This window comes from Eubalaena glacialis, chromosome X (assembly GCF_028564815.1).
Source record: "Eubalaena glacialis isolate mEubGla1 chromosome X, mEubGla1.1.hap2.+ XY, whole genome shotgun sequence".
Taxonomy (NCBI): domain Eukaryota; kingdom Metazoa; phylum Chordata; class Mammalia; order Artiodactyla; family Balaenidae; genus Eubalaena; species Eubalaena glacialis.
The window spans coordinates 108,706,027-108,723,404 of record NC_083736.1 but is presented as its reverse complement, the minus strand read 5'-3'; the positions used below and the strand labels follow the sequence as shown (position 1 = coordinate 108,723,404).

Below are 17,378 nucleotides of genomic sequence, written 5' to 3'. Positions count from 1 at the left end.
GTCCAGATATGCCTCTACGTGATGAGTACCGAGGAACATCAGGTACAAGCGGTTTCCCCAGGCGACACTCACTTATGCCAATCAAAGACCACAATTAAAACATTAGCATAGTTTTCCGTGGGACAACTAAGCCTGCACGCTGCGACTACAGAGCCCACGCGCTCTGGAGCCCGAGTGTCACAACAAATGAGCCCATGTGCCGCAACTAAGACCCAACGCAGCCAATAAATAAATAAATATTAAAAATTAAAAAACAGCATAATTTTGTCATATGCTACAACATGGATAAAACTTGAGGACATTATGCTAAATGAAATAAGTCCATCACAAAAGGACCAATACTGTATGATTCCAGTCATATGAGGTACCTAAAGTAGTCAGTCATGGAAACAGAAAGTAGGAAGGTGATTACCAGGGGCTGGGGGAGGGAGGAGGGGGACGGGGGGAAGGGGAATTAGTGTTTCATGGACATGGAGTTTCAGTATAACAAGATGAGAAAGTTCTAGAGATCTGTTGCACAACAATGTGAATATACTTAACACTACTGAACTGTACACTTGAAAATGGTTAAGATGGTATATTTAATGTTGTATAATTATAACCACAATTTAAAAGAAAGTAAAAAAAAAAAAATTAGCCTAAGCAATTTAGTTTTTCAGGAGTCAACTATGCTTAAGACCGAGCAACAAAAGAGAATGGATAATTAACAGAAAACAACTTGACAACGTCATCTTCTAGCTGAGAAGGATCTCCCTTTATTTTATTTTTTTAATTAATTAATTAATTTATTTATTTATTTTTGGCTGCGTTGGGTCTTCCTTGCTGCGCACGGGCTTTCTCTAGTTGCGGCGAGCGGGGGCTACTCTTCGTTGCGGTGCGCGGGCTTCTCATTGCGGTGGCTTCTCTTGTTGCAGAGTACAGGCTCTAGGCGTGCGGGCTTCAGTAGTTGTGGCACGCAGGCTCAGTAGTTGTGGCTTGCGGGCTCTAGAGCGCAGTCTCGGTAGTTGTGGCTCACGGGCTTAGTTGCCCCGCGGCATGTGGGATCTTCCCGGACCAGGGCTCGAACCCGTGTCCCCTGCATTGGCAGGCGGATTCTTAACCACTGAGCCACCAGGGAAGCCCAGGATCTCCCTTTATATCACCACTAATCTCTAGGAAGAAGAGCAGCAAAACGAGCTTTAAAAGGTCCAACGAGGACAATCTGCCAAGCCAGGGGGCGGCGGGGGGGGGGGGCGCAGAGAAGGGCTTTGCTTCAGATGATCCTATTTGGTAAGTTTCCGCACACCCCCCGCATCCCAACCCCCTGCCCCGGCCTACAATCTAAGCTGCCCTGCGTGCACTACTAGAATTCATTTCCATGGCTGCCTGAAGCGGCGGTAAACAGTGTTCTACTCACAGACTTGGAAACCTCTGTCAATTCATGATTATTTGCCTATAAATTTTCTGTGTACCACTTAGCCAGAATCTGAGCTCTCTGTTGGGATATCACAACAAATAAATGAACATGATGCTTATACTACTCTGCTATAGAGATTTACAAAATGCTTTTATACAGCTCACATCATTTGGACCTTACAACAATCCTTTGAGGTCAAGAGGAACTGTGTACCCCCTTTTACAGATGAGGAAGCACTTAGAGTATATATGCCTTGTCCAAAGTGAAGAAGCTAGGACCTTAAGCAGGTCTCTTAAGTTTTTAAGTTGAGGACTCTTTCTAGTGGGCTGAAACCCAGAATGTTAGACAGTTTGAATATCACCCCTGATCACTCCGCCTCCAGTCTAAGCTTTTTTTTAACTAAGAGGCAGATTATCCAGGAACCATATTAAGTCACATTTATTCTGCAGCATCATCCTCTGGAGTGTAAGTAAAAGAGAACAGATCTTGAGTCAGAGAGCCCAAGTTCTAATCTCGGTTCTGCAATTGACTACTTGCTCTAAGGCTCAGTGTACTCATAAGTAAACAAGGATAAAGCATGTGGCATGTGTGCTCAATAAATATGAGAATTTCCAAGCTTGCTTCTTTAAAAAGGAGCAAAGAAATATATACATAAATATAGTCCCTTTTTTTCTGGGAAGATCTTCAAACCAAAAATCATCATTTTTTATTATTTCTATTGATGTTCAAAAAAAATAACACTTTTATCCACACTGTCTTAGAGGACTTCTAAAACGTACCATGAGAAGTTAAAGGCACTATATTGAAGGATGGCCTGATTTTTCCTGCATTGTCCTTGACCATTACTTGGACACTGTGTTGTTCAAAACTGGAATCCTTCACCTTAGTCAGAGCAAAGGAACAACCAATGTGTTGACCTTCTCTATAGATGTCTTCACACTGAAGAATTTTTCCTAGGCTGCTGTGCCTGCAAGATAAAATAAGACAACCTTCTGCATTATTTTTAACCAGATATTCAAGAAACAAAGGTAGAAGTTTATTTGTTTGGTTGTTTTTAAATGACTGAAGATGTCCATGAAAAGCCATATTTGCAAACTGGCAGGGTAGCATTTTTTTAAAGCGCTATTTTATAATGTGGCTCCATTTCATACTCTAGGAAGAAGTGAATGATCCTTTTTCATGAATTGGTACTTTCAATAGTTATAGAAACTAGAAGGGTCCTGACTCTTTCCTCTTCTGTGTGGGAGATGGTATGAGGCCAGGATGAGGAACTTTATGCTTCCTGAAAATGCCTCATCTGCTCAATCCCATGGTTCTCCTCTGGTCCCTCTGCCTGCTCCTTCCTTGTTTTCTTGGCTTGCTCCTCTCCTTTCTCCTATTCTCAGAGGATTCACATCCGGTCCTCAGCCCGCTTATATCCCTCTCTATTTCTTACTCCCTCATCCCGCTTATATCCCTCTCTATTTCTTACTCCCTCATCCACTCACCCGTTTATCACTTCCACCCCTTGACTAGAATTTCTGCACCGAGGATTCCTAATCCTGACTCCTCGCCTTGGCACTAGTCCCAGATTTCTAACTGCTCCGCTTGAGTGTTCCATTCACCTCAAATTCAACAGCCAAAACAGATGCCCCCTCTTCCCTGCCAAACTGCCTTTTCTTCTAACCATCCCAGTTTCCATCAGTCAGAACTCAGTTTCTCTGGGCTCCTCGATTAGAGCCTTTGAAATCACCTCTCCTCACTTTCCCTATATTCTATCACCAAATCTTGTTACTTCTTCCTTTGCAAAGCTTCTGGGATTCTCTCCTATGATATTCCCCTCACCCTGTTTCATGTCCTAATCACTTGAGGCTTCATGGCTTCTCCAGACTGACCTCTCTGACTTTATTAGTGTCCTCCAACCAGTGCCAGATCAATGTTCCAGAACACAATAGCTTTCTCAGTGTCTTACTCCACTGTGTGGCTCTAAATGCTGGTATCTTCTTTCCCATTTCAAAAAACCTCTACATATACCTTTCCCCAATGATCATCTAGCACAGCACAGGCAGACAATGTGCTCATTACACTTTTTTGTCTAGGCTATCAAAGGACTCTGTTTTATAGTAACCAGCAGAAGACACAGAGTCAAGCCTTACATTATCAGTCACAAGGGGGGTTGTGCAAAGGTTCTGCAGAAAAGGAAGACAATTTAGAAAATGAACTAAGAGTAAAGAGTCCCAAACCCTTCACCTGTTTACTTCAGAATCATCTGTGCTCATTTTAAAAATTCAGATTCCTCAAACCCTCTCCCAGAGAACCCTACTTAGAAGGTTTTGTCCAGGGCCTAGGAATAAGCATTTTGACAGCAATTCTCCAGGGGATTGTGCTGCAAAATCCAGTCTTATAAAACTCAGATCTTTCCCATAAATACAGTCAATTGATCTTTGACAAAGGAGCAAAGGCAAGACATTGGAGCAAAGATAGTCTCTTCAACAAATGGTGCTGGAACAACTGGACATCCACATGCAAAAAAAATGAATCCAGTCACAGACCTTACACTATTCACAAAACTAAACTCACAATGGATCACAGACCTAAACGTAAAATGCAAAACTATAAACCTCCTAGGAGATAACACAGGAGAAAAGCTAGACAACCTTGGGTATGGTGATGACTTTTTAAATATAACATCAAAGGCATGATCTTTAAAAGAAATAATTGATAAGCTAAATTCCATTAAAATTAAAAACTTCTGCAAAAGATAATACCAAGAGAATAAGAAAACAAGGCACACACTGGGAGAAGATATTTGCAAAAGACACATCTGATAAAGGACTGTTATCCAAAATATACAAAGAACTCTTAAAACTCAACAATAAAACAAACAACCCAACTAAAAAATGGGCCAAAGATCTTCATAGACACTCCACCAAAGAAGATATATGGATGGTAAATAAGCATATGAAAAGATGTTCCACATCATATGTCATCAGAGAAATGCAAATTAAAGCAACAAGATACCACTACACACCAATTAGAATGCCCATAATCCAGAACACCAACAACACCAAATGCTGACGAGGATGTGGAGCAACAGGAACTCTCATTCACTGCTGGTGGGAATACAAAATGGTACAGCCACTTTGGAAGGCAGTTTGGCAGTTTCTTACAAAACTAAACATATTCTTACCATATGATCAGCAATCGTGCTCTTTGGTATTTACCTAAAGGAGTTGAAAATTTATGTGCACATGAAAACCTGCATACAAATGTTTAAAGCAGCTTTATTCATCATTGCCAAAGCTTGGAAGCAACCAAGATGTCCTTCAGTAGGCAAATGGATAAATAAACTGTGGTATATCCAGACAACAAAATATTATTTAGCCTTAAAAAGAAATGAGCTATCAAGCTCTGAAAAGACATAGAGGAACCTTAAATGCATATTACTAAGTGAAAGAAGCCAATCTGAAAATGCTACATACTGTATGATTCCAACTATACAACATCCTGGAAAAAGTGAAACCATGGAGAATAAAAAAATCAGTGGTTGCCAGGGGTTGGGGTAGGGGAGAGATGAATTGGTGGAACACAGAAGATTTTTAGGGCAATGAAAATACTCTGTATGATATTATAATGATGGATATATGTCATACATTTGTCCAAACCCATGAATGTAGAACACCAAGAGTGAGCCCTAATGTAAACTATGGACTTTGGGTGATTATGATGTATCAGTGTAGCTTCATCAATTGTAACAAATGTACTATTGGTGGGGAATGTTGATAACGGGGGAGGCTATTAATTGTGGGGGCAGTGGGTATATGGAAAATCTCTGTACCTTCCTCTCACTTTTGTTGTAAACCTAGAACTGTTCTAAATAATGTCGTTTTTGAAAAAGAAAACAAAAATTCAGATCTAATGTATTTAGTTCTTCAAAAGCTGTGCAAAGAAATGCTTCAATATAGAAAGTGACCTTGTCCCTTAAGAGATAGTACATAAGATTTTTCTTGTGGTTGTAGGCCCCTGTGGTTCATGAATGAAACAGTTTTTTGAAAGCTTAGTTACAGCCATGACTAGTTTTTAGATCAGACAGGTCTGAAATGTTTTCCACCCACAGCCAAAAACAAAAAACTGAAGAAACTTATGACATTATTTTTACATAACTGAAGAAAACTATGTAGGAAGTAAAATTTTTTTCAATAATGAAAGGAACTCCTCTAATGGGTAACCTTTGAGATTCCTTTTTCATTTTTGTACCCTGAGTATTTCATATATGCTCATGAACCCCAGATATGAAATTAAAAAAAAATTTTGTTGTTCTTTAGAAAAAAAATAGCGAAAGGAAACCTATTGGTTTTGAATGGACAACTTTCGAAATTTTGTGAAAGATTAGATGATAACCTAAGATAGGAGGCATTCAAGTGCTTCCTGTTAAAAATCAAACACTGGAATCCACAGAATCATACTGTAGACATAAGGAGGAAATGGACAAATTAAAGACTATTTCCCCACTCTGAAGATGATTAATATGGTAAGAAATTCCCGAAAATTCATTGGCATGGCTAGTCTGTAGCTATTAAGGTCAGGCTCCCTTCAGTGCCAGACTACCCCTGCAGGACTGCAAGTCATTGCCCCGGGGCTTCAAAATGACTCCGCGTTTTCTGACTGGTGATTAGGGAAACAGTCTCCGGCAGTTTGTTTGACAAGATTTAAACTGGTACCTAAACCAATTCTGAGTGCTTGATTATGAATGAGCCACGTGTCTTTCTTTTGTTGTTTTGATTGGAAAGGATCTCTCTAGGGGAGAGCAGGGAGGAAGAGGTATGGGCTAGGGGCTAATTATGCGAGGTTGGGCAAGAGGCCAGCTATGTGTACTGGCTACATCTGCAACGAAGTGGGGATGAATAATAAAAAACAATATAGCCACCATGTATTGCGTGCTTACTCTATAAATATTAGCAGTTAGGCACAACTCCCAACACTCTTCATATAACAGCCCTCACATCCTTAAGAAGTAGCACTATTATTACTACCCCCATTTTACAGATTACAAAACTGAGGCTCAGAGAGAAGTGACTTGCCCCAAATCACATTGCTAGTAAGAAAGAGAGCCAGGATTTGAACCCGGGCAGTGTGGCTCCAGAAACAAATAAGCTGCGGGGTAGTAAGGGCAAAAGATACAGAATTTATACCAGTACTGTCCAACAACGTTTTCTGGGATTATGGAAACGTCTGAGATCTGTGCTGTCTGATACAGGAGCCACTAGCCATATGTGAAATTGGCTACTAAGACTGAGCAACTGAAGTTTTAATTCGATTTAATTTTAATTAATTTAAATTAAAACGTAAACAGTCATGTGTGACTAGTGGCCCTTGTATTGGCCAGCACAGGTCTATGTTACAGTAAGAGTCCATCCACGCTGATGACCAACTCTGGGAACATGTATGACAAGAAGTGGTATTACCGATGCCTGCCCCCCCCCCACCCCAGGTGCCAGCGAACCCCCACTCTCTGAGGATGGCTTCTTGCGCCACCTCCCATGGTTGTAGATTATCCCCTGCACCAAGGCATGAACTAAGGGCTGAAAGCCAGCCCGAGCACCATCTGCTGTCAGCTTTGGCAAGACGCTGCATCAGCCCAGAACGCTTCAGCCCAGAGGAAGAAGAATGCCTTTCTACTTGGTCGGGCCAGTTTTTTGTAATTTATTCATCAAGAGGGGATACTGGAGAGAAAGCTTCAAGAAGGCGGAGGAGTAAGCCGTGGAGATCACCTTCCTCCCCACAAATACATCAGAAGTACATCTACATGTGGAACAACTCCTACAGAACACCTACTGAACACTGGCAGAAGACCTCAGACTTCCCAAAAGGCAAGAAACTCCCCACGTACCTGGGTAGGGCAAAAGAAAAAAGAGAGACAAAAGAATAGGGACGGGACCTGCACCTCTGGGAGGGAGCTGTGAAGGAGGAAAGGTTTCCACACACTAGGAAGCCCCTTCACTGGTGGAGATGGCGGGTGGGCGGGGGGGAAGCTTCGGAGCCACGGAGGAGAGCGCAGCAACAGGGGTGCGGAGGGCAAAGCGGAGAGGTTCCCGCACAGAGGATGGGTGCCGACCAGCACTCACCAGCCCGAGAGGCTTGTCTGCTCACCCGCCGGGGCGGGCGGGGGCTGGGAACTGAGGCTCGGGCTTCGGAGGTCAGACCACAGGGAGAGGACTGGGGTTGGCTGCGTGAACACAGCCTGAAGGGGGCTAGTGCACCACAGCTAGCCGGGAGGGAGTCCGGGAAAAATTCTGGAACTGCCTAAGAGGCAAGAGACCATTGTTTTGGGGTGTGCGAGGAGAGGGGATTCAGAGCACCGCCTAAATGCGCTCCAGAGACAGCGCGAGCCGCGGCTATCAGCGCGGACCCCAGAGACGGGCATGAGATGCTAAGGCTGCTGCTGCAGCCACCAAGAAGCCTGTGTGCAAGCCCAGGTCACTAGCCACACCTCCCCTCCCGGAAGCCTGTGCAGCCCGCCACTGCCAGGGTCCCTTGATCCAGGGACAACTTCCCTGTGAGATCACATGGCATACCCCAGGCTGGTGCAACGTCACGCCGGCCTCTGCCGCTGCAGGCACGCCCCGCATCCGTACCCCTCCCTCTCCCCGGCCTGAGTGAGCCAGAGCCCCCGAATCAGCTGCTCCTTTAACCCCATCCTGTGTGAGCGAAGAATAGACGCCCTCAGGCGACCTACATGCAGAGGCGGGTCCAAATCCAAAGCTGAACCCCAGGAGCTGTACGAACAAAGAAGAGAAAGGGAAGTCTCTCCCAGCAGCCTCAGGAGCAGTGGATTAAATCTCCACAATCAACTTGATGCACCCTGCATCTGTGGAATACCTAAATAGACAACGAATCATCCCAAATCGAGGCAGTGGACTCTGGGAGCAACTGTAGACTTGGGGTTTGCTATCTGCATCTAATTTGTTTCAGGTTTTATGTTTATCTTACTTTAGTATTTAGAGCTTATTATCATTGGTAGATTTGTTTATTGATTTGGTTGCTCTCTTCCTTTTTAATATATATATATATTTTTTTCCTTTTTCTCCTTTTGTGGGTGTCTGTGTGTATGCTTCTTTGTGTGATTTTGTCTGTATAGCTTTGCTTTTACCATTTGTCCTAGGGTTCTGTCTGTCCATTTTTTTTTTTTTGTATAGTTTTTCAAGCTTCTTATCATTGGTGGATTTGTTTCTTGGTTTGGTTGCTCTCTTCTCTCTTTCTTTCTTCTTTTTATTACTTGTATATTTTTAATAATATATTTAAAATTTTTTATTTCAATAACTTTATTTTATTTTATTTTTCTTTCTTTCTTTCTTTCTTTCTCTCCCTTTTCTTCTGAGCTGTGTGGCTGACAGGGTCTTGGTGCTCCGGCCGGGTATCAGGCCTGTGCCTCTGAGGTGGGAGAGCCAAGTCCAGGACATTGGTCCCCCAGAGACCTCCTGGCCCCACGTTGTATCAAATGGCGAAAGCTCTCCCAGAGATCTCCATCTCAACGCTAAGACCCAGCTCCACCCAACGACCAGCTAACTACAGTGCTGGACACCCTATGCCAAACAACTAGCAAGACAGGAACACAGCCACACCCATTAGCACAGAGGCTGCCTAAAATCATAATAAGGTCACAGACATCCCAAAACACACCACCGGATGCGGTCCTGCTCTCACCAGAAAGACAAGATCCAGCCTCATCCACCAGAACACAGGCACCAGTCCCCTCCACCAGGAAGCCTACACAACCCACTGAACCAACCTCACCCACTGCGGGCAGACACCAAAAACAACGGGAACTACGAACCTGCAGCCTGTGAAAAGGAGACCCCAAACACAGTAAGTTAAGCAAAATGAGAAGACAGAGAAATACACAGCAGATGAAGGAGCAAGGTAAAAATCCACCAGACCAAACAAATGAAGAGGAAATAGGCAGTCTACCTGAAAAACAATTCAGAGTAATGATAGTAAAGATGATCCAAAATCTTGGAAATAGAATGGAGAAAATACAAGAAGCATTTAACAAGGACCTAGAAGAACTAAAGAGCAAACAAACAATGATGAACAACACAATAAATGAAATTAAAAATTCTCTAGAAGGAATCAATAGCAGAATAACTGAGGCAGAAGAACAGATAAGTGACCTGGAAGATAAAATAGTGGAAATAACTACCGCAGAGCAGAATAAAGAAAAAAGAATGAAAAGAATTGAGGACAGTCTCAGAGACTTCTGGGACAACATTAAGCACACCAACATTAGAATTATAGGGGTCCCAGAAGAACAAGAGAAAAAAAAAAGGGACTGAGACAATATTTGAAGAGATTATAGTTGAAAACTTCCCTAATATGGGAAAGGAAATACTCAGTCAAGTTCAGGAAGCACAGAGAGTCCCATACAGGATAAATCTAAGGAGAAACACGCCAAGACACATATTAATCAAACTATCAAAAATTAAATACAAAGAAAAAATATTAAAAGCAGCAAAGGAAAAACAACGAATAACATACAAGGGAATCCCCATAAGGTTAACAGCTGATCTTTCAGCAGAAACTCTGCAAGCCAGAAGGGAGTGGCAGGACATATTTAAAGTGATGAAAGAGAAAAACCTACAACCAACATTACTCTACCCGGCAAGGATCTCATTCAGATTCGATGGAGAAATTAAAACCTTTACGGACAAGCAAAAGCTAAGAGAATTCAGCACCAACAAACCAGCTTTACAACAAATGCTAAAGGAACTTCTCTAGGCAGGAAACACAAGAGAAGGAAAAGACCTACAAAAACAAACCCAAAACATTTAAGAAAATGGTAATAGGAACACACATATCGATAACTACCTTAAAATTAAATGGATTAAATGACCCAACCAAAAGACACAGACTACCTGAATGGATACAAAAACAAGACCTGTACATATGCTGTCTACAGGAGACCCACTTCAGACCTAGGGACACATACAGACTGAAAGTGAGGGGATGGAAAAAGATATTCCATGCAAATGGAAATCAAAAGAAAGCTGGAGTAGCAATTCTCATATCAGACAAAATAGACTTTAAAACAAATACAACTATAAGAGACAAAGAAGGACATTACATAATGATCAAGAGATCAATCCAAGAAGAACATATAACAATTGTAAATATTTATGCACCCAACATAGGAGCACCTCAATACATAAGGCAACTGCTAACAGACATAAAAGGGGAAATCGACAGTAACACAATCATAGTAGGGGACTTTAACACCCCACTTTCACCAATGGACAGATCATCCAAAATGAAAATAAATAAGGAAACACAAGCTTTAAATGATACATTAAACAAGATGGACTTAATTGACATTTATAGGACATTCCATCCAAAAACAACAGAATACACTTTCTTCTCAAGTGCTCATGGAACATTCTCCAGGATAGATCATATCTTGGGTCACAAATCAAGCCTTGGTAAATTTAAGACAACTGAAATTGTATCAAGTATCTTTTCTGACCACAGTGCTATGAGACTAGATATCAACTACAGGAAAAAAATCTGTGAAAAATACAAACACATGAATGCTAAACAATACACTACTAAATAACCAAGAGATCACTGAAGAAATCAAAGAGGAAATCAAAAAATACCTAGAAACAAATGACAATGAAAACACGACGACCCAAAACCTATGGGATACAGCAAAAGCAGTTCTAAGAGGGACGTTTATAACAATACAATCCTACCTCAAGAAACAAGAAATATCTCAAATGAACAACCTAACGTTAGACCTAAAGCAATTAGAGAAAGAAGAACAAAAAACCCCCAAGTTAGCAGAAGGAAAGAAACCATAAAGATCAGATCAGAAATAAATGAAAAAGAAATGAAGGAAACGATAGCAAAGATCAATAAAACTAAAAGCTGGTTCTTTGAGAAGATAAACAAAATTGATAAACCATTAGCCAGACTCATCAAGAAAAAAGGGAGAGGACTCAAATCAATAGAATTAGAAATGAAAAAGGAGAAGTAACAACTGACACTGCAGAAATACAAAGGTTCATGAGAGATTACTGCAAGCAACTCTATGCCAATAAAATGCACAACCTGGAAGAAATGGACAAATTCTTAGAAAAGCACAACCTCCCGAGACTGAACCAGGAAGAAATAGAAAATATAAACAGACCAATCACAAGCACTGAAATTGAACCTGTGATTAAAAATCTTCCAAGAAACAAAAGCCCAGGACCAGATGGCTTCACAGGCGAATTCTAACAAGCATTTAGAGAAGAGCTAACACCTATCCTTTTCAAAATCTTCCAAAATATAGCAGAGGGAGGAACACTCCCAAACTCATTCTACAAGGCCACCATTACCCTGATACCAAAATCAGACAAAGATGTCACAAAGAAAGAAAACTACAGGCCAATATCACTGATGAACATAGATGCAAAAATCCTCAACAAAATACTAGCAAGCAGAATCCAACAGCACATTAAAAGGATCATACACCATGATCAAGTGGGGTTTATCCCAGGAATGCAAGGATTCTTCAATATACGCAAATCAATCAACGTGATATACCATATTAACAAACTGAAGGAGAAAAACCATATGATCATCTCAATAGATGCAGAAAAAGCTTTTGACAAAATTCAACACCCATTTATGATAAAAACTCTCCAGAAAGTAGACATAGAGGGAACTTACCTCAACATAATAAAGGCCATATATGACAAACCTACAGGCAACATCGTACTCAATGGTGAAAAACTGAAACCATTTCCACTAAGATCAGGAACAAGACAAGGTTGCCCACTCTCACCACTATTATTCAACATAGTTTTGGAAGTTTTAGTCACAGCAACCAGAGAAGAAAAAAAAATAAAAGGACTCCAAATCAGAAAAGAAGAAGTAAAACTGTCACTGTTTGCAGATGACAGATACTATACATAGAGAATCCCAAAGATGCTACCAGAAAACTACTAGAGCTAATCAATGAATTTGGTAAAGTAGCAGGATATAAAATTAATGCACAGAAATCTCTTGCATTCCTATACACTAATGATGAAAAATCTGAAAGAGAAATTATGGAAACACTCCCATTTACCACGGCAACAAAAAGAATAAAATACCTAGGACTAAACCTACCTAAGGAGACAAAAGACCTGTATGCAGAAAACTATAAGACACTGATGAAAGAAATTAAACATGATACAAACAGATTCAGAGATATACCATGTTCTTGGATTAGAAGAATCAACACTGTGAAAATGACTATACTGCCCAAAGCAATCTACAGATTCAATGCAATCCCTATCAAACTACCAATGGCATTTTTCACAGAACTAGAACAAAAAATTTTACAATTTGTATGGAAACACAAAGGACCCTGAATAGCCAAAGCAATCTTGAGGGAGAAAGACGGAGCTGGAGGAATCAGGCTCCCTGACTTCAGACTATACTACAAAGCTACAGTCATCAAGACAGTATGGTATTGGCACAAAAACAGAAATAATAGATCAATGGAACAGGATAGAAAGTCCAGAGATAAATGCACACACATAGGGTCACCTTATCTTGGATAAAGGAGGCAAGAATATATAACGGAGAAAAGACAGCCTCTTCAATAAGTGGTGCTGGGAAAACTGGACAGCTACATGTAAAAGAATGAAATTAGAACACTCCCTAACACCATACACAAAAAATAAACTCAAAATGGATTAAAGACCTAAATGTAAGGCCAGACAGTATAAAACTCTTAGAGGAAAACATAGGCAGAATACTCTATGACATAAATCACAGCAAGATCCTTTTTGACCCACCTCCTAGAGAAATGGAAATAAAAACAAAAATAAACAAATGGGACTTAATGAAGCTTAAAAGCTTTTGCACAGCAAAGGAAACCATAAACAAGATGAAAAGACAACCTTCAGAATGGGAGAAAATATTTGCAAATGAAGTAACTGACAAAGGATTAATCTCCAAAATTTCCAAGCAACTCATGCAGCTCCATATTAAAAAAACAAACAACCCAATCCAAAAATGGGCAGAAGACCTAAACAGACATTTCTCCAAAGAAGATATACAGATTGCCAACAAACACATGAAAGAATGCTCAACGTCACTAATCATTAGAGAAATGCAAATCAAAACCACAATGAGGTATCACCTCACACCAGTCAGAATGGCCATCATCAAAAAGTCTACAGAAAATAAATGCTGGAGAGCGTGTGGAGAAAAGGGAACCCTCTTGCACTGTTGGTGGGAATGTAAATTGATACAGCCACTATGGAGAACAGTATGGAGGTTCCTCAAAAAATGAAAAATAGAACTAATATATGACCCAGCAATCCCACTACTGGGCATATACCCTGAGAAAACCATAATTCAAAAAGAGTCATGTACCACAATGTTCATTGCAGCTCTATTTACCATAGCCAGGACATGGAAGCAACTTAAGTGTCCATCGATAGATGAATGGATAAAGAAGATGTGGCACATATATACAATGGAATATTACTCAGCCATAAAAATAAACGAAATTGAGTTATTTGTAGTGAGGTGGATGGACCTCGAGACTGTCATACAGAGTGAAGTAAGCAGAAAGAGAAAAACAAATACCGTATGCTAACACATATATATGGAATCTTAAAAAAAAAAAGGTTCTGAAGAACCTAGGGGCAAGACAGGAATAAAGACGCAGATGTAGAGAATGGACTTGAGAACACGGGGAGGGGGAAGAGTAAGCTGGGACGAAGTGAGAGAGTGGCATGGACTTATATATACTACCAAATGTAAAATAGATAGCTAGTGGGAAGCAGCCACATAGCACAGGGAGATCAGCTCGGTGCTCTGTGACAACCTAGAGGGGGGGGACAGGGAGGGTGGGAGGGAGACGCAAGAGGGAGGAGATATGGGGATATATGTATACATATAGCTGATTCACTTTGTTATAAAGCAGAAACTAACACACCATTGTAAAGCAATTATACTCCAATAAAGATGTAAAAAAAAAAAAAAAAAAAAAGCCTATAGTAACAGCTTTCTCCAGATTTCACCACAACATAATCAGGGCCAGGCTACTCCTTTTAAGGCTTAGTTCTCGGTCCCTTTCACTAGCAGTTCTTTCGGGAGGCAGATGTACTCAATCCTCCTCTGTTTTTATTCATGAACTATAATGCTCTTGAGTTGTTTATCCCTCCCTTCTAAGTCCTCACCCCAGTCCTGAATGTTGTCTAACTTTGGATCCTACCAAACATTCAAAACCTATTTATGGAGCACCTACCATGTATCAGGCACAGGGGGAAACAAGACACAGCCCTTGCTCTCAAGGGAGATGGCAGTCTGGGGAGGGTGACTACTAAGTAAACAGGAAATGCAACACAATGTGCTGAGTATTATGACACAGGAAGGTGCAGGGTACCGTGGTACATGATGACTGGGCACATATCTAGGCTTGAGAGGTCAAGGAAGGCTTTCTGGAAGGGAAGTGATGTCTGAGCTAAGAAGGACAAATAAGGGGCATCCAGGTGAAAGGGCAAGGCTTGGGCTGTGAGGGAACGCAGAGTGCTTCCGCTATTCTGGCTGAACGTTCGGTTTGGCTGCCACTCTTCTGTTTGAGTGTTTGAAGAGCGAGTTTGAGGAACTGGAAGAAGTTCAGTGTGGGCTGGGAGGTAGGTGCAAGAGGGGTGGGGGTACATGGGGGAGACGAGACTGACGCTACAGAGATGGGCAGGAGCTGGAGCACAAAAGGCTTTGTCAGTCACGCTGGTGAGTTTGGACTTTATCCTGCAGCCACCAGGGAGCCACTGAAGGGCTTTAAGTAAAGGAGAAGCAACAGGTACCATAAGCGGGCAAGTGAAACTACAAAACCTCAAGTGAGAATGATCTGTCCTGAGGGGTGGGGGGGATTGAACTGCACAATCTCAGTCTGGCTTCGCCTCCAGTGCTTCTCAATTTGGCTGGGAGCACCTCTGGGGACAGGGGAGGAGAGTGAATGCTAACCCCCTGGCAACTTGGGAGGTTTTTGTTAAAAAATTCATGTGATATTTTTATACTATAAGCATACTTTTTTTGTACAGAGTGTTCATTCTTGAATAAAGTAAGTTCAATGTTGGCTTGTAGATAATAAAGTATTTGATTTTGATTCAATAAATGTTTCTCAATCCTGAAAAGAAAAATTCATGTGGTTGTTTTGCGTTCTATTGCATGATATAGCCATGAGTGTTTTCATATACCAAAAATACTTTACAGCAAGTCATCAGGCAAAATGGACATTCCAGGATAAAGGCCATGTTTATCCTATAGCTTCAGAAGTCCTGGACGAGGCCTTCCACCCCCCACTCTCTCAGAAACAGTCTGAAGGAGCGATAAACAGGGGGACAAGGGCACGTGCAGGGCAGACTGCCAACACTAGATCTCCTGCTTCCCCACATGGAATCACACAGACTAAATGCCCCCCGTCCTCAGACCACTCTTGCCCAGTGCCACCTCCAGCCTCGGAGACTCCTCCCCATCCAGGCAGTCCACCCCCTTCATCAAAGCCTCTCAGCTTCACTCTGCCACCACCCCAAGCTCCACTGTCCCACCCCAAGCTCCACCGTCGCTTCCCACAGAGTCTGCCTACACTTCTGGAAGCCTCCATCATGCACTCTTATTTCTATATAGCCAATTGTGCCCAGTGCTGTCTCCTCCACATTTGAAGCTTTAGGAGTGAAGAGACATGTTTCTTATCTCTGCTGCCCATTCAGTGCTTTACCCACAATGTGTGCTAAAGTTTTACTGAATTGAATTGATTAGCCTGGTCCTTTCCTCCTTGTTCTGTTGTTAATAATTCTAGGCTCTAGAGAGGGCAGACAGCAGAAGCAAGAAGAACTACAATCCTGCAGCCTGTGGAACAAAAACCACATTCACAGAAAGATAGACAAGATGAAAAGGCAGAGGGCTATGTACCAGATGAAGGAACAAGATAAAACCCCAGAAAAACAACTAAATGAAGTGGAGATAGGCAACCTTCCAGAAAAAGAATTCAGAATAATGATAATGAAGATGATCCAGGACCTCGGAAAAAGAATAGAGGCAAAGATTGAGAAGATGCAAGAAATGTTTAACAAAGACCTAGAAGAATTAAAGAACAAACAAGTAGAGATGAACAAACAAGTAGAGATGAACAATAACTGAAATGAAAACTACACTAGAAGGAATCAAGAGCAGAATAACTGAGGCAGAAGAACGGATAAGTGACCTGGAAGACAGAATGGTGGAACTCACTGCTGCGGAACAAAATAAAGAAAAAAGAATGAAAAGAAATGAAGACAGCCTAAGAGACCTCTGGGACAACATTAAACACAACAACATTTGCATTATAGGGGTCCCAGAAGGAGAAGAGAGAGAGAAAGGACCCGAGAAAATATTTGAAGAGATTATAGTTGAAAACTTCCCTAACATGGGAAAGGAAATAGCCACCCAAGTCCAGGAAGTGCAGACAGTCCCATACAGGATAAATCCAAGGAGAAACACACCAAGACACATAGTAATCAACTTGGTAAAAATTAAAGACAAAGAAAAATTATTGAAAGCAGCAAGGGAAAAATGACAAATAACATACAAGGGAACTCCCATAAGGTTAACAGCTGATTTCTCAACAGAAACTCTACAAGCCAGAAGGGAGTGGCATGATATACTTAAAGTGATGAAAGGGAAGAACCTACAACCAACATTACTCTACCCGGCAAGGATCTCATTCAGATTTGATGGAGAAATCAAAAGCTTTACAGACAAGCAAAAGCTAAGAGAATTCAGCACCAACAAACCAGCTCTACAACAAATGCTAAAGGAACTTCTCTAAGTGGGAAACACAAGATAAGAAAAGGACCTACGAAAACAAACCCAAAACAATTAAGAAAATGGTCATAGGAACATACATATCGATAATTACCTTAAACGTGAATGGATTAAATGCTCCAACCAAAAGACACAGGCTTGCTGAATGGATACAAAAACA

At 41.4% G+C, this 17,378-nt stretch overlaps 1 protein-coding gene across 1 annotated transcript in view; it reads right to left on the bottom strand.

Annotated features, from left to right (window-relative positions):
* IL13RA1 (interleukin 13 receptor subunit alpha 1) overlaps positions 1 to 17,378 on the bottom strand; it is a 66,343-nt gene that overhangs the window by 28,785 nt on the left and 20,180 nt on the right. The window contains exon 5 of the mRNA XM_061178927.1: positions 2,176 to 2,363. Coding sequence (XP_061034910.1) covers positions 2,176 to 2,363 — 188 coding nt within the window. The remainder of the gene's footprint in view (positions 1 to 2,175; positions 2,364 to 17,378) is intronic.